The sequence below is a fragment of the Aquarana catesbeiana genome, linkage group LG01, assembly GCF_042186555.1.
Source record: "Aquarana catesbeiana isolate 2022-GZ linkage group LG01, ASM4218655v1, whole genome shotgun sequence".
In the NCBI taxonomy this organism is placed as follows: Eukaryota; Metazoa; Chordata; class Amphibia; order Anura; family Ranidae; genus Aquarana; species Aquarana catesbeiana.
The window spans coordinates 67,297,613-67,316,566 of NC_133324.1; the positions used below are offsets into that span (position 1 = coordinate 67,297,613).

The 18,954-nt window shown below is 40.5% G+C and overlaps 1 protein-coding gene across 2 annotated transcripts in view; it reads left to right on the forward strand.

Moving 5' to 3' along the window:
• The window catches only part of DCC (DCC netrin 1 receptor), a 980,705-nt gene that overhangs the window by 753,761 nt on the left and 207,990 nt on the right, over positions 1-18,954 (forward strand). For both annotated transcript variants that reach the window (XM_073619854.1, XM_073619846.1), the window contains exons 11-12: positions 1,933-2,071; positions 5,466-5,515. In XM_073619854.1, the coding sequence (XP_073475955.1) occupies positions 1,933-2,071; positions 5,466-5,515 (189 nt within the window). The remainder of the gene's footprint in view (positions 1-1,932; positions 2,072-5,465; positions 5,516-18,954) is intronic.

Here is an 18,954-nt window from a genome sequence, read left to right on the forward strand (position 1 = left end):
CTAAAACATTTTGACTAGAGATGCCCATTACTGTTGCAGTCAAATATTTTTTATTTTTTCTCCTGTGTAAGGTCAGAATCGTGCTCCTTGTATGCCATTACTAGATAGCTGAGACATTTTTAACACACCAGCTTTAGGACTAATATATAATGTGAATCAGAGAGCCTTTTCTTCCTTTAGTTTAAAAAGTCTCATTGATATTCTGCTTAAGCCATCCTAAAGTATCTTAACTTTCATCTGCACAGTCATAAATCAAAGTCGTTTAATATCAAGCCGGAGTCAAGAGAGAGATGAAAGTGTGGAAAGTCGCGGGTCCTATTAGGGCTGGCGATCTCATAATTGCTGTGAAGCGTAAATGAATTTAATAATCCTGAAACCAAAATGATCCGTTATGTCATTAAATATTGAGTCTTACTATGCAGTGATCACCCACGAGGGATCGGTGACAGTCCCAACACCAGCCCAGATCATTGTCACTATTACCATAGACAGAATATGACTTATCGCACATTACAATTACTTCTGAAAGCCGCGACCCTGGGGGCACCACACCTGAATACTCTATTGAGTTAAAGACCAAAGATTTCTTATATAATCTTTTTTTTGCAGTGAGATTGATTTTTTTTTTACGTTTTGCTTAGCAATGTGATAGAATTATCTAGCACCAATATAGTCTGCACAGCCATATAGGAAACATTGAACTCATTTTTACTCTTTATTTGGCCACCCATTGTTTGCTAGAAGGGTGAAACCAATGGAGTCAACAATATTTAAACTCCCTTCCTACACATTAGGTAGCATTGACAAAATGAGCATCTTTAACCTCTTGGCACTGGCTGTGTGCAAATATGCCTTGGCCGACGGGTGGGCCTTGGCGCCGAGCGGCCACATACTTGCGTGCATTAGTGCAAATTCACAGTTACCAGTTACCAGTGGCTCCCCATCACTGCTTGCAAAGAGGAGCTTTCCGATAATGTGACCATCGTAACAGCCAATCACTGTGGTCACATAATCATAAACCTGCCCCGCCTCCTGGCACCCTAAACCCCTTAAAGGGCCGGGAGGCACTAGCTTCAAGGGGTTAAAGTGAACCTGTGCTTTGACCATGCAGGTAAACCAGTGACACCAGGACAATGAGGGAACATGTGTCATTGGACATGAAAATACAGACAGAAATTTAACCCTTCAGGGGTTATAACCCTACAGTCTTTATCACTGTACAGAAAAACAGCTGTTCTCCCTGTCCCAAAAAAAGAGATTTTCCCTTACTTCCTGTTCTGATGACTTATCACTGATAGAGAAACAGCAGTGCACTAATCTTCCCCGTGAATGGCTGTGCAGGGGGACATATCAACACAAGTCTTGGCCATTGAAGGACAGGCAGGCTGTGCTCCGAGCACAGCCAGAAAACTGACCACGCTGGGATGGATGTGCTTCTATGCCTAGTGTGGTCAGTTTGAAATAGGAAGGCAGGGAGACTGGAGAAATCACCAGATATTTCACACAAAGGAAGCAATACAAAGAGAACAGGAGACTTTTTAACAAGAGTACGCAGTACAATGGGCACATATCAGAAATATGAAATGTTGGGGTAACATACACTGTAGCTTATATGCCCATGGGTCTAATTGTCCATCTTTTCCTTTGGCTGCTTTGGGTAAAATCAGTCCTTATTCTCATGTTCTGTACACAGAAAATGGTTTTGGAAAAGGGATGATCGATGTAGGACAGAACAGTTTTTGTCTTTTGTTTTGCAGGTCATATCGATGTAGCGATAGATAGGGTACACATTTCTAGATGCCTTTAGAGCTAATAGCATCCCTACAGTCATACCTTAGCTGGCAATGCCTACTTAGTGCTCCCTTTGGTCTATAATGAAAAGCAGTTTATAAGTTGTCAACTGTTAACTGCCCTTCTTTTCTCTTTTCCCAGAACATCGAAGTTGATGGACTTTCTTACAGACTTGAAGGCCTTCGGAAGTTTATGGAATACAGTATAAGAGTTTTGGCCTACAATCGTTATGGCCCCGGAGTCTCAACAGAAGAACACGCAATCATGACCTTATCAGATGGTAAGAGTGGCTCATTGTATTGCCTGTTATAAAATTATTGTTAACAGTAATAGTAACAGTAACTTGCGATTTGCCCTAGTCACATATTTAGGTTGTAAGAAGACATTTGTTTTTTACATTAAAAAAAGACAAAAATATATCAAACACCATGAATCCTCAGTCCCACATTTGATTCGGGAGATGCCAGCAACTCCAATTTGGGCAGGGCCTTCGCTCTCCACATTCATCAATGAAGTTAGGCCGCCCATGACCATGTAGCCGATTCGCCAGCATTACTACCTTGGAGTGATTTTGGTGAGTCCTGGTCACTGCCGACCAGGAACATCCCACAAGGGCTGCAGTTTTGGGATTGCTTAGACCCAGTCGTCTAGCCATTACAACTTGGCCCATGTCAAAGTCGTTCAAATCCTTATGTCTGCCCATTTTTTTGCTTTCAACTCATCAATTTCAGGGACAACATGTTCACTTGTTGCCTAATATATCTCATCCACTTTCTGGTGACATTCTAATGAGATAGTCATGGCATGCACTTCACCTGTCAGTGGTCATAATGTTATGGCTGATCGGTGTATAGTGACAGTGATCAGTGGTGAGGAACTGGTTTTACTGATTTTGATTTTGTGCCAACAGAAAATGACATCCTAACTGTTCCAGCACACAATGGTGCAAGCAAACAACTATGCACTTGGCTTTGCCTGTAGAGTCAATGGTAGCATCCACACTCATTTCATTGAAAGATAGTGATGTACTTCTAGTATTTATTTCAGTACTCTTTGTCAAGCAAAGGCGGTGAATAGTCTATTGTGAATGTTTTTCTTTTCTACATAAAATGTATACTATAGCTACATGACACTTTATGGCATTTATGAAAACACATTCATGAGAATGTGTAATTTTTTACACAATCTCATTAGCACATGGCAGATAGTGTGTGAACACTGAGATTCTCGCAACGTGACATGTTTTCTATAGAGCAAGGCAGGTGTCATTCCGAATGGTGGCTCTGCAGGTAACGGCATGACACAGCTGCTGGGCCTCGATCTCTAACCTTATCAAAGGCAAGAATAATTACTGAACATACATTGTTTCATAGTTGATGTGAAATTCCATATTCATTCAGAGGAGTTATCTCATCAGGATATGAATCTGGTTTTCTTTTGGGTACTTATTGATTTACTGAGGGTTTCATTTATTTTCCTTTCCCTTTTCTTTCCTTTCCCTTTTCTTTTCCCTGTTACTTTCATTTGCTTTCCTTTACTTTCCCTTTTCCTTTCTTTTGCTTTTTCCTTTTTCTTTTCCACTCCTTTACCTATTCATTTTCCTTTCTTTCGCATTTTCTCTGTTTTCCTTTATCCATTCCTTTCCTTGTTTACTTGTTTTTTTCTTCCCTTTCTCATTGCTTTCAGTCAATTTTCTCCCTTTCCTACCTTTTCCTTTTCTCATCTTTCCTTTGCCCTTACTTTCCTTTTGTTGTCCTTTCCTTTTTTTTTTTCTTTTCCTTTTCCATTTCCTTTTTTTCCCCACTCCTTTACCTTCTCCTTTTTCCTTTCTTTCACATTTTCTATGCTTTCCTTTTTCCATTGCTTTCCTTGTTTACTTGTTTTTTTTTTTTTTTTTTTCATTTTCTCATTGCTTTCATTCCATTTTCTCCCTTGCCTACCTTTTCCCTTTCCCACCTTTCCTTTGCCCCTATTTTCCTTTCCCTTTTATCTTTCCCTGTTCCTTTCTTCTGCTTTCCTTTCCCTTATTCCCTTTCCATTTCTCTCTCCCTTTTTCCCCTTTCCCTTTTACCTTTTTCCTTTCCTTTCCTTTTATCCTTTTTCCCTTTGCCTTTTCATTTTCCTTTGCTTTGCATTTTCTCTCTTCTCTTTTTTTCTTTTTTTCCATTCCCCCGCGCTATACGAGGGGTTTTAACCCTTTTTCGGCCGCCAGCGGGGGGTTAAAACCGCACCGCTAGCGGCTGAATACCGCGGTAAAACAGCACTAAATATAGCGCTGTTTTACCGCCGACGCCCCCTACCGCCCCAGTGTGAAAGGGGCCTTATGGGTTACATATACAGTTTGCAATTCTGACACCAGATTATTCTGCTGTTCATCTAACTTACTAGTAGTCATGTTGGGCATAAAGCCAGCATACTCAGCCCAGAGCGAACCACGTTCTTGCTTTCAGAAACCAATCGGCTCATCTCTGTTTCAGCTTCGTATTTAGCTATTTGCCTGGAGTTCAGCTATAAAAAAAAAAAAAACAGGCTCTCTTCTGAAAAAAATATTACATGAAGAGTTCTATGGAGATCAGTGTACAGCAACAGCTCAAATATGAATAAAAGAAACAGCTAAAACAATGGTCTATTTCAAGTCATTCTTTCATTCAGCAGAGAAAAAAAAAAAAAAAACTTCTTTCACGGCCTTTTCTATACATTGACACATGCAGCTTTATTCCCCACTGCAAGCTGAATGGATTTTCTTAAAGAAACTCTTTCAGGCGCTTTTGGTTTCACACGGAGGTGCGTGCGCGCAAACTGACAAGCGTCACGGCACAAAGCTTGCTTTGTGATTGCTTAGCGGGCTGTCAGTAAAAGATCAAAGTTGAAGTCAGGTTTAATTACAGACCTGTCAGATTTTATGTTTTCAGCAAGCAATACACATTCTTTTCTTTCTGCATCGTTTCTGTCCATTATAAGGTTGACATAAAATATTGTTCAAAAACAGAATCTAAAGCTGAACTCCTTCTTGGTTTTGAATCGAGTGATGAAGGCTTAGATCGTCTGCAAGGCTTTCCTTTCACTTACTGCTGCCATGACCAGAGGCCAATTATTATGTTGGACGATCCATGGGGATATTGATGGTCAACTTACTAGAATTAATGGTTCCACACGTCTTGTCCCTGATGTACCAAGATTGTCATTGGATTGTGGATTGGATTATAGGATTGTACAGCCACTTTAACTCGGTTCACACTGGGGCGGCATCAAAGTCGCCTGACCCTAAAGCCGCCCTGCACAGTGCGACTTCAGCGCTGTAATAGAAGTCAATGCAAGATACTACGAAGTCGGCCCCAAGTAGCGCAGGAACCTTTTTATAAGTTGGAGCGACTTGAGCCACCTGACAAGTCATCCCAGTATGAACCAAGCCTAAACTAGGGATTATTTTTGTGGTAGGGCTTATATTGCAGCCATCCTGGAAAATCACAGTAGGTCTTAGTTTCAGGGTAGGTCCTATTTTCGGGGAAACACGGTAGGAATAGGATAGAAATCATTGAAATACAACGTGGAAATTAATATATATGAATTTACGCATTGATCCATTGCTGATTGCTTTACAAAATTAATACAACATACTGTAGTCTTATAGTAAAGGAGGTGATGAAACTAAGTTTCCATCTTTTCTTCTCTAGTGCCAAGTGCCATGCCTCAGAATGTCTCCTTAGAAGTGGTGAACTCCAGGGTAAGTCTTATAAAAATTATATTATATTATTTGCAATGCACTAACCTAATACCAATAAAATTTGTTATGTGTGGTTTCCTCATTTAAAGGGTAAGTCCACTTTTTCACGAAAAATGAAAGGATGAGATGAACTAACTCCAAGTATCCTGGCAACCCTTCCAGATATAACAGGTGTGGTGTCCCGTGCTGCCGGTGTAGCTGGGACGTGCAGTCAGGGGAGGCAGGTGAGGCAGAGCCTCACCTGCCATGAACATAAAAAAAAAATGATCGGTAGCCAAAGCCCTACCCGACCACTGGTGCTTGGGGCTCCTAGGACTTATGGTTCCGGAGATACCGGGCTCCTTGTGCAGCCTGTCAGAAGTTACATACAGAGCGGCCAGTTTAAATACAAGCTAACACACCCTGTTTGCAGCAGACTGAGAGGATGAGCTCACAGTGCCTCTAATTTCTTGTCAGAGGCACTGAGCTCAATGGACAGCTTGGAGCCTTGGACCAATGGTAAAGTACCATTGGCCCCAGCTGTCCAATAGAAATTCTGCAGTGGAGCTTGTCCTCTCACTGCAGTGTCATAGAAGGGGAAATGTGTCTAAAAGACAACTGCTCCCTTCCAGCCCAGATTCCTAACTACAAGGAAAAAACATGTTTATGTGTATAAGATTTACACACAATCCCATGTTTTTCTTACACAGTTGAGAGAGAAAATGAGAATCTGCAGCTACTGAAAAGGTACTGTTTTAATTAAGCTAAATGATATAATATTATGTTATATGTTATAACATAATAATTGATTATTTATCTATTTACTGTGAAATTACTGGTTGGAAGTTATAACTTCAAACTTCAGTAATTTGTCTGCCACCTGCTTGAGTACAGATTTTGAAAATATAGTAAATTACCTTAAAAACGATATATAATAATTCTTTGTATATTACTTATGGTAATTAACCCCTTCCCACCCAGGCCAATTCTGACACTTCTCTCCTACATGTAAAAATCATCATTTTTTTGCTAGAAAATTATTTAGAACCTCTAAACATTATATATATATTGTTTTAGCAGACACCCTTGGGAATAAAATGGAGGTTGCTGCAACTTTTTATGTTACACTGTAGTTGCCCAGCAATTTTTCAAATGCGTTTTTTTTTTTGGAAAGAAACTGTTTCATGAATAAAAAAAAGAAAAAAAAGCTAGCCCGATTTTTTTGCATACTATGAAAGATGATGTTGCGCCGAGTAAATGGATACCTAACATGTCGCGCTTAAAATCTACGCACGCTTGTGGAATGGCGCCAAACTTCAGTACTTAAAAAACTTCATAGGCGACGCTTTACATTTTTTTTACAGGTTACATGTTTAGAGTTACAGGGGAGGTCTAGTGCTAGAATTATTGCTCTCGCTCTATCGATCGCGGAGTATGTAACCTGTGTGTATCTGGCTCTGATACTAGCCAGTGCCTCACCAGCCACTGACCTCACCGCACGTCCCTGCGGTGTAGGTGTACACTGTACACTGCAATACACAGCTCTGGAGTGAGTATCCATTATGATGCTCACAATGGCAAGTGCTCTTCAATCAGCTCAGCCAGGTGACCAAGAAGAAGAGAATCTGAGGCTTCTTCTTCTTCTTCTGGAAAGGTTTCCCAGAAGAAGAAGTGCTTCTCATTGGTCAACACGGTCATGTGGCTGCGCTGCCCAAGAAGCTCTTGCCATTGTGAACGTTATGGTGGATACTCACTCCATGGTTGTGTATTTCAGTATATAGTATATGGACTGCTACACCAGCAGCACTGGGCCTCAACGGGGCAACGGGGTCTGGAAGGGTGGACAGGATATTTGGGGTTAGTTCACCTTTTTGAACTTAGCCTTCACCTTTTTGAACTTAGCCTTTAAGATGTATAGGAAATGCTCACGTTGTGTTTGTCATGCACCAGCAGCTAATGAGCGGCCCAAGAAACCCAAAGCAGTGGACTATGCAACTTCCTCCCTGGGTGCCCTCAGTACATAATACAATCTGAAGCGGCGTGCTCCCAGTAGGGTGTACATGACATTGTGGGATGTACTGTTAGCTCACTTCATCCTTGACTTTTGCAACATTCTGAATTTCCCTACTACAGATGCTGGTTTTGCAACATTCTGAATATCCCCTACTGCAGCTTCTGGTTTTGTGGGGGCAAGAGGTACCTTGCATATGTGTTTTTAAAACCATGTGGGAGATTTACTAAAACTGGTGCACATAGAATCTGGTGCAGATGTGCATAGTAACCAATCAGCTTTTAACTTCAGCTTGTACAGTTAGGCTTTGACAATAAAACCTAGAAGCTGATTGGCTACTTTGCACAGCTGCCCCAGATACTGTGAGCACCACTTTTAGTAAACCCCTCCCATAGACTTGATTGTCAAGCTTTTTTGCATTTGCCAGCAGCGGTGACAGGTGCGCTTTATAATATTACAATATTGGCTGTTGTTCCCTTTTCTAATGAGACTCTGGTCAACTCCTCCTGATTATTGGCGTAACTTAGTCCACCAGCCTTGGCTATGAATGAATAAGATCTCGAGAGCAAAGGATTTGAATGAGGATTTTTCCAAGGTAAATACAAAGAATTAGCCACTTACAGACTGGAAGATTTTCCCCCTTAATGACCGGGGCATTTTTTGCGATTTGGGACTGCGTCACTTTAACTGACAATTACGCAGTCCTGCGACGTTGTACCCAAACAAAATTGACGTCCTTTTTTTCCCACAAATAGCGCTTTCTTTTGGTGGTATTTGATCACCTCTGCGTTTTGTTTTTTTTTTTGTTTTTTTGTGCACTATAAACAAAAAACGAGCGACAATTTTGAAAAAAAAAAAAAAAAAAACTATATTTTTTACTTTTTGCTGTAATAAATATACAAAAAAAATGTTAAAAAAACAAATGTCTTCATTTGTTTAGGCCAATATGTATTCGTCTACTTTTTGGTAAATATTGATTGGTTTGCGCAAAAGTTATGGCATCTACAAAATAGGGGATAGATTTATGGCATTTTTATTATTATTTTAATTTTACTGGTAATGGCATTGATCAGACATGGTATGCTGAGGCCTTAAGGGTTCCCTTCGCTGGAACTAAGGGGCCAAGCCCAACCCCTGAAAAACAACCCCACACCATAATCCCCCCTTTACCCAATGATTTGGAACAGTGCACAAAACAAGGTCCATAAAGACATAGATGAGCGAGTTTGGGGTGGAGGAACTTGACAGGGCTGCACAGAGTCCTGACCTCAACCTGATAGAACACCTGTTGGATGAATTATAGCCACATAGTCCACATAGTAACATAGTAGGTGAGGTTGAAAAAAGACACAAGTCCATCAAGTCCAACCTATGTGTGTGATTATGTGTCAGTATTACATTACATATCCCTGTATATTGCGGTCATTCAGGTGATTATCTAATAGTTTCTTGAAGCTATCAATGCTCCCCGCTGAGACCACCGCCTGTGGAAGGGAATTCCACATCCTTGCCGCTCTTACAGTAAAGAACCCTCTACGTAGTTTAAGGTTAAACCTCTTTTCTTCTAATTGTAATGAGTGGCCACGAGTCTTATTAAACTCTCTTCTGCGAAAAAGTTTTATCCCTATTGTGGGGTCACCAGTACAGTATTTGTAAATTGAAATCATATCCCCTCTCAAGCGTCTCTTCTCCAGACAGAATAAGTTCAGTGCTCGCAACCTTTCCTCATAACTAATATCCTCCAGACCCTTTATTAGCTTTGTTACCCTTCTTTGTACTCGCTCAGTGCCTGATCTCACAAATGCGCTTCTGGAAGAATGGTCAAACATTCCCATAGACACACTCCTAAACCTTGTGGACAGCCTTTCTAGAAGGGTTGAAGCTGTTTTAGCTACAAAGGGTGGGCCATCTCCATATTGAACACTACTGACTTAAGCCTCGTACACACGATCGGATATTCCGATGTGATTTGTGGGATGACAGGCTGTTGGCGGAAAATCCGACCGTTTGTACGCTCCATCAGACAATTGTTTGCCAACTTTCCGTGGACAAATGTTGGATGGCAGGTTTATACATTTTTCGTGGACAACGGTCTGTTGTCGGATTTTCCGAGTGTGTGTAAACAAGTCCGTCGGACAAAAGTCCAAAGTACAAACACACATGCTCAGAAGCAAGGATGAGCCGGAATTGGTCGGTCTTGAAAACTAGCGTTCGTAATGGAGAATTAAAATTCGGGGACGCAGCAAATTTTGAACTCTCTAAATGCAGCGCACAATTCTCTTCTTCTTAATGGGATAATAATGAAGCTGCTTTGCTGGTGATACTGATGGAGTTCTGCCAAGCATAGTTTAAAAGGCTTTTATTTTCTAGTGATATCAAGAATAATATTATTATGCTTGTTTTTTGTTTTTTTTGGGGGGCAAATTACCATTTCCCTACTACACGATTATCCCGTAGTTTTTAAGATCAAAGATACAACTATCTTGGTGTCCCTTGTTAATTTTACATTGTATTTTTTTAAATATAACTGTCTACTCCCAAACTGTCATTTGAAGTAAAACACATAGCCAAGTATTATTCTACACAATTTTTTTTATTGTGCATTAAAAAAAGAAAACAAATAAAATTAGACATGCTATCTGCCAATAGAACTTAACCAAAAAGTGCATTCTATGCATCCAAAAATATAGAAAATTTACCAAATCAAATCATTATTCAACCAAGAAATAAAATAAAATCCTCATACATGTGTCCTGCTTCTTAATATAGGGGGTCAACAATGCCAAGAATTGGTGAAAGCAGGGGTCTGTCATCCAGAGATAATTCCGAAAATCATCCGGATTATTCTCCTGGAGCTCCCGCAGCAAAGGCATATGACATAATTGGTCACGATTAATAAAGAAATCCTCCTCCTCCTGTTCCTGGACTGGACTTGGGTCAAAGCAATAACTCCAAGGCCAATAATAAATAACACGTTATCTCCTCCGATTCGGCAACATGTCTGGTTGACGAACGGCCGTTCAGAAAGTAACTGACAAGTGCAAAATGAAAAGCGCAAAATGAAAAGAGTAAAATGAAAAGCGCGAATCAAAACATCACCAAACTTCTACTAACACGAAATTAGCAGAAGGAGCCCAAAAGGTGGCGCTTGAACAATTGAACTTCCTCTTTATCGGCTCGTAGTACGTCTAGTACGTCACTACGTTCGTGTTTGTTGGCCGACAATTGTGTGCCGTTTGTATGCAAGACAAGACAAAAGTCCGAGGCGTTGTCTGCGTAAAATCTGATCATGCGTACGAGGCTTAAGACTGGGATGTCATTAAAGTACATGTGCGTGTAAAGGCAAGTGTCCCAATACTTTTGGTAATATAGTGTATATGAAGGTATGACATGATTAAATGGTATATTTTTAAATATCTGCTTGCAATTTAGTTTTATTCTTCATTAAAATGAATTAAAGAAGGATACTCAGTTTGTAAAATACTTCAATTCCTATTGACAACACCTGATTCCTCTGTGTGGACAAAACCTACAAATTTAATGGGGCGCTGTAAATGTTTCGGCACTAATAAACAAGGTGAAAATGCTGCTGAGTTTTACAAGCATAATGCAGCATTCAGCTGAATACATTGCTCACGGAGAGGAAGCATGGCCCATGAGAGACGGGCAGATTCTGTAGGCCCCGCTACATCCACTTGACATTTATCATAAATACGAAGGCAGTCAGCCATAGCAGAATTTGAATAAGAGGTTGAAATGAAGTGGCTGACCCATTATTCCTCTACCAGTGACACTTATTTTGACCTTAATCAATCACTCAAAAATCACTCATCATTTTAAACCTAAACTCGAGCGCGAGCGGCGTCTGGAGGATGGAGAGGCGAAAATTGGCCTTTTAAAAGCTTTCGTTTCGAAGGCGTTATTGTGTGGCTGTTCACGCCAGAGTGCTCAAGGAGAAGAAAGGAAAACTAGATGCACTTGGCAGAAGAATGACTTCTACACCCCAAAAGGACCACTTTAAAACATTTTTGAAAAAAAAAATACATTTTTTGTTAAACAGCCCCTGATAACATTTACAACACACGAGGATGACATCACACTTCTTCTAGGTCCTTAGGAATGCAGAGCAAGAGAGATCCCGTGAGAAGATGCAATGGTCTGGAGGGTCTTCTTGCAAAATTTAGCTTGCTCTTAATTGGCCAGGAATTCTTCCGGAAGAACAGGGGTGTCACACCTAGTGATGCACAAAACAGGGGCTAGTATAAATCTATGTTTTGTTTTTTAACAAGGGTGGGTGAAGGGGGAATGGGGGGTGACATTGGCTTGGTGGCTATCACCTCTACCTTGCAGCACTGGAGTCCCTGCTTCAAATATCAGTCAGGGCACTATCTGCTTGGAGTTTATTTGCCCTTTCCCCCTGTGGTTGTGTAAGTTTCCTCCAGAAACTAGTTTCACCCCACACACCACATACAATATGGTACGTTAAGCGGCAATTGTTTGAATTGGCCTTAGTACGTGTGTACACCACATGCAATATGGTAAGTTTATCGGCAATTGTTTGAATTGGCCTTAGTACGTGTGTACACCACATGCAATATGGTAAATTTATCGGCAATTGTTTGAATTGGCCTTAGTACGTGTGTACACCACATGCAATATGGTACGTTTATCGGCAATTGTTTGAATTGGCCTTAGTACGTGTGTACACCACATGCAATATGGTACGTTTATCGGCAATTGTTTGAATTGGCCTTAGTACGTGTGTACACCACATACAGTATTGTACGTTAATCGGCAATTGTTTGAATTGGCCTTAGTACGTGTGTACAAGTTGACTTTATTGATGTTTTGTTGCATTCTGCCTGCCATTCCTAAGCCGAGTAATTGGGGAGGGTTGAGGAAAGACCTGACCACCTACCCTGTTAAAATTTAGCAAATTTTTATGTAAAAGGCTTTTAACCGCTTTGGCAATATTTTTCATTTTTTTTTTTTGCACACATGTAAAAAAATTTGCTTAAAACCCACAGAACATAATGTATTTTCCCGAAAAGCAGAGGCCTTGTAGATATTTGTAGATAACTGTTTATTGAATGCATATTTTCAGGAAAAAAATATAATAAACTGAATTTTAGCGCAAACCCACACAACATAATAACCAATTTTTTTGGTAGAATACAAAAGATGAGGTTGTGACAAGTAAATAGATACCAAACATGTCCGTTTTTAAAATTGCGTGTGTCTGTGATATCACGAAAAAACTACTAAAAACTCCCAATACGCGATGATTTAAAAGCCTTTACAGCTCATCAGTTTAGAGTTAACCTTGAACTCTGGTCCTGGAATTATTGCTCTCACTCCGACAATCGTGCTGATACCTTACATGATTTGTTTTTTTTAATACATTTTATTATATATATTTTTTCAAATATATTTATTTATTTATCCTCCAAAGCATGTAACCAATCAGAGATCTGCTTGTTTACATGTTTCTCTGGCTGTATAGTGGAGGGATTATTATTAATATGGCCCTTAGAGCAAAGGATACAACTGGTAGTCTTCTTATGCAGGACTACTAAAAGGAAAAACAGCCATAGGTATTATAATTATTCTTGAGGCAAACACTGGGGCAATGGCAGAATCTGGCCCCTTCTGGTGAATTGTTAGTTAATTGTGTAGGCAGGTGCAGTCTATTTTCTCCACTGCAGGTGGCGCTAGTCTGCAGCCGCATTGCAGGCAGAGGAGGAAGTTGAGAGGAAACGAATTCCTTTATATTTCCCCTCGGTCACAGGAAGGCAACATCTGATTGGATGTTGGCACCCCATGTGAATTTGGTGGCCATCTTGGGTCAGGCAGAGTCTATTGAGGACCCTGGCTCCCTGGTTTGGTGCTCATTTTGTGAATGGCTAGTGTAGGTACTGGTCACCTGTCTGTCAGGGAAGGGATTTAGCATCAGAGAAATGTTTGGGAGGAGTAGGGAAAGTGCCGGGACAGGACATCTACTCACAGATTTCTGTTACATCCTGTGAGTGCTCCCGGTCAGGTTTGTGTTCCCACTGGGCCTGTTGTGTATTGCTGGACTTCTGTTATAATATATTCCTGTTTTTTCACCTGGACTCCAAGTGTTTACTGCCCAGCACCTACCCACATGCACAGTGCAGCTCACAGAAAGATGGGCGCATTAGCCCAAACCCAGTAGGTAGGCATCAGCCAGAGCGCACAGGTAGCCCCAGCAGTATTTTCCAATGACTCTCCTGCGTTGTAGAGAAACAAGGCTGGTTATACTGGCAATAAGCTTAAGGCCGCAAAAAGGCAAACGCTGCTAAGTGCTTCCTGGCTAGAAGAACAGATCAATCCTGTTTCATTTTGTCCTCTCTCAAAGCATTGGCAGATTATCTGGCCTTGTCCGAGCGAGACAAGAGGATTGAGAATGTGCTCCATCACATACTGCCTCTGCAATTACAGGCCATCTGTTACTTTCTCCTGGAACCCAACTGTGCCGTTCTTCCTGTGCAATATCAGGCCGCTCTGCCACCGCTGAGATGTGAGAATCATTTTGAACTAACCGAGTCACATCACCTATGCCGATTCCCAACGTGTGGTCCCCAAAAAAAACAAAAAAAAAAAACATTTGTTTATAAGGAGTTTATATTCCAAGTAAAAATGAGAAAACATTCAAAAATTCAATATGTTTGACTTGTTATGTGTTTGTATCTGCCAGGATTTTTCTCAGTGGTGCATTACTTTTGACCTTTTTTTTAAAAGTACATTTATTGTGGTATGCGTGGCAGATGTCAGCATTACCAAATTAGCTCATTACTTGGAGTACAAATATAGGTCATTCTTGCCGCAAATAAAATGTTTGCTGATGCTGAGCTTCCTCATGTGTCCTAATGCCTAGGCATCCTATATCCAAGGGTCTCTGACTACCAGGAGCATTATTATTATTATCATTATTATTATCATTATTTTTCATGAAAGAACCCTATTTGACATTAACACTGAGGGAGCAGTGCTTCTGAACTTTGAGGCTTCCAGCACTAGTCTATAAATGAATCTCATAATGATTCATAGCAAAATTACCATATTGAATTTTAGAACATTTCCTATCTATCTATCTATCTATCTATCTATCTATCTATCTATCTATCTATCTATCTATCTATCTATCTATCTATCTATCTATCTATCTATCTATCTATCTATCTATCTATTTCAGGTCAGGAGTAAGTAATGCACAGGGTACAGGGGCCAGGAGTGCAGAAGGAACAGAGTGCAAGGGTCAGAAGTAAGAAACACAGTGCAGGGATCAGGAGTATGTAACGTACAGTGCACATGGGTTAGCAGTAAGTGACCCATGGGGGGACAGGGGTTAAAAACTAGTAATGTACAAGTGCAGAGGTCAAGACTAAGTATTTCACAGAGCGCAGGAATAAAAAGTAAGTAACTTACAGAGCTCAGGGGTCAAGATTAGGTAAGACGCAGAGGCCAGGGGTCAAGAGTAAGTTACACACAGATCGCAGGGGTCAAGAGTAAGTAACATGCAAGTGCAAGGGGCCAAGAGAAGTACTGTACCGCACAGAGTGCAAGGGTCAATAGTAAATATTGTATAGAGTGCAGGGATCAAGAGTAAGTAACACACAGAGTGCAGGGGTCCAAACTGAGTAACGCACAGAGTGAAGGGGGCAGACATATTCCTTCCCCAAGAAAAAATTCCTACCTCTTTCCAGTACAATCGCCCCCAGGGAATAACTGTTCTAGCACAAATTCTCCCTCCCTCCCTCCCTCCCTAAAATGTACTCACCTTGGCATTAGTTTGTGCCTTTGCTTGCCTATCAGAGAATAGGTAGATTACCTTTACTATACCAGTAGAAATGAACACACAATTGTTTGAGACCTTTCCCACCACAAGATCCCTTAGAATGTCAGCTCCAATCTCCCATGGTTTCCCACTACAATGATTCGTGCTCTGTATGTGGGGAAGTAATTGCATTTACAGGTACAGATGCAAATTGTGTGCTTAAACTGCTGGCTTTTCTATCTATCTATCTATCTATCTATCTATCTATCTATCTATCTATCTATCTATCTATCTATCTATCTATCTATCTATCTATCTACGGTACACTACGGTATCTATCTATCGCAGCACAGGAGTAAGTAATGCACAGAGTGCAAGGGTCAGGAGTATGTAATGCACAAAGTGTAGGGGTCAGGAGTATGTAACGCACACTGGGCAGGGGCCAACAGTAAGTCATTTTCAAGTGCAGAGATCAAAACTAAGTATTGCACAGAGTGAAGGGATAAAAAGTAAGTAACACACAGAGCATAGGGGTCAAGAGTAAGTAATGCACCCAGCACAGGGGTCAAGAGTAAGTAACATGCAAGTGCAAGGGTCAAGAGGAAGTATTGTAAAGCACAAGTGCAGGGGTCAAAGGTAAGTATTTCACAGAGTGCAGGGGTCATATATGACAGTTTATATTTTTGACAAGTTCATGTATTGGAAGTTACAGTAATTTGGGAAAGAAACTATGGAGGTTTTTATTGCATGGACGTTACTAAAGCTCGACACCCTCTGTTGGTGCCCTGGCACCTGGCCCCACAATCCTCCACATTGTTTCTCTTCAACTTGTGCTTAGGCAGCTGCTGGCTTCTATATCTATTTATCTATCTATCTATCTATCTATCTGTCTGTCTGTCTGTCTGTCTGTCTGTCTGTCTGTCTATCTATCTATCTATCTATCTATCTATCTATCTATCTATCTATTTATAAAACTATATTTTACTAAATATTTTTTCTTTGATATTTGCTATATTGAAACCCTTACCCCTTGATCCTTTTAAGGTTCCTGATAGGAATTCTGAAGAATAAAATCACAGCCTCAGCTCGGCAGCCCTGAGTGAAAGACCTCTCACTGACCCGCTGATGGTTGATCAGCTTGCTCAATAACACGCTGAGGTTATAACCATCTGATCTAATAAAGTTTGCATCTATAGCAGATACATTTAATTTCTTTGCCATTTTGTGCTCTAACTACAGATATAATTGTTTTTCGGCCATAAAAAGAGAAAGTACTTTGAGGTTTAAATGGTTCTCTTGTGCAGGATATTTCTCGAAGATTATTGCCTTGGCGTCGCCTCAGAGCTCCTACTAAATACGTAATATTTGATTTCTAGTCAAACACAGGTATCCAAACTGCAACTGCGTGCCGTCCCCAAGGTGGATTCTACCTTGCAACTAGAGTAATATTAAGTGCCATCATTTTGTTTTGTTTCAGAATGATTTTTGGGGTATTTGCTTAATGAGCCTAAGGCAGTCGTTTCTATGGCTCTGCGAAAATCAAGAGCAATCCAATTTTAACATCAAAGTTATAGCAAAATCAATAAAACAAAGTTTCTAGGGCTGTTTTGCCTAGCAGACGTGAGTGCCGGTTTCCTCCTCTCCAGCGAAAAGGTGAAAGCTTTCATCTTCAAATAAAAGCACGGCGCATTGAAATGGTGGGATATTAAAAACGGCACCCAGATTACCCGAGCTTCCACCGAATTTACATTTTAATGTTTTTGTCTGAGTTCATTAAACCGATCGCTTTTATTAGTTCGCATATCTGTTTTGGGAGTTTTTAATGGCTGTTTGAAAAGGAGGATATGACATTCAAAAGTGCTATATAGAATCTTAACCAGCTCCCTTCCGGGCTCCTCCCCTCCCAATGGAAACTGAAGTAATTAGTTTGGAGGTGGTGTCATGGACCCAATAACATGGATCCCCAGTGGCAGTTTTTTCTACAAAAAGAATGTAAAAACATACAGTATGTTACATGTGGTTGCAATTCATGGGTTAAAGTGGAGCTTCATTTTAAATATATACAATATTTTCGAGTGTTTTGGAAGTCTTTTGCTTTTTTTTAACCAATTGAACAATAACGACTTTGGACTCCTAAGGATTTTTTATTTGGCGGTCCCTTTGACCTGTTACTGTACACTTAGGTTCTTTATTGCTGTCTGTGTCCTCATTAGGGAGATTCACTCTCTATAATTTTTCTGATCACCAATATGTCCAGGAATGAAACTGAAGGTAGATTGAAAATCTTGTGTTGCCACCAAAATAGGAATAGAGAAGAAATCTTCCAGTGGGGGGTCATTTGGTGCTCTGTTTGACCTACTACACTTGGACTTCTCAACTTGGGTGAATGTCCTCTCCTGGGGGATCCCTGCCTTTATAATAAACTGCCGAATACAAGCCTGTTGAGCTCAAGTAATGAATTTGTCCACATTTTGAAAACCTGTGAAACTCCGTGTCCAGCACCCCTCTACCACTACCTCTTGAGCAATAAAAGACCTGACTGGGTTCTCAACCCTCACCACTCCATTAAAATCCCCCAAAAAGTTTGCCTTCATTTATAATTTACTGTTTTTGGTCACTTTTGTTCCCAAATTCTTTTTTTATTTAATTTTAAAATGCAGAAAAATATTACAAAATTCCTACGCATGCTCAGAAACAATTCAACGCATGCTCGGAAGCATTGAACTTCATTTTCTCGGCTCGTCGTAGTGTTGTATGTCACCGCGTTCTTGGCGGTCGAAAGTTCAGCGAACTTTTGTATGGGCGTGTGTATGCAAGCCAAGCTTGTGCAGAATTCAGTCGGAAAAAACACCCAAGATTGGTGTGTACGCGGCATCAGGAGTGATGTGAACTGCTGCCTCCCTATAACAAACTTCACAAAGTGAAATCCAATAAATATATCAGATCCAAAGAAAGGTAAAGTGGCGCTGTTCTATGAAGCCAACCTATCATAAATAGTAAATTGGGGGTGGTGGAAGTATTACAGGTGATACAGGGGAACAGATTCCCAAACACAGGTGTGAGGCTGTGTGCATTGTATGGTGAATGCCGTGTGATGGCTTGTATAAGTGCTAAAATGTATCAAGCAAAAAACAGTAAAAAATATATATATATAAATATATATGGTAATAAAATGAAAATAATATAAGTGCATGAAACAATTATTTTGCATGAAACATTTTTTGATGAGTGAAGAAGTCCAAAAAATGTACAGTAAACATGAAATAATTAATGTCCATATATAAAAAAATAAAAATAAATTCCCAAAAGTGACTGGTGCAAGCTCAAAAAATGGTGGTGACAGTCTATCATGAATTCCACTGCCAGAAATATGTTAGTGACTTTTCCGTGCTCCCCTCTCGTATTTGCACTCACCAGAGCGCCTTACCCCTGCAGTGGTGAAAGGCGTATATTGAAAAAAACTCCTATTCCTGGTGGCCCAGTCCCGGGATATTTACTCCTCCACTGCCTGATATAAACAATCAGATCTCCACCTGGAGGCTTGGTCCCTGCTGGGGTGAGTAGCATATAGTGGGTTATGGACAGGCTACTAGTATTCCACTAGTGGTGTCGTCCTCCCTGAACTATGAGCTGGGGGCATTCGGGCATCCA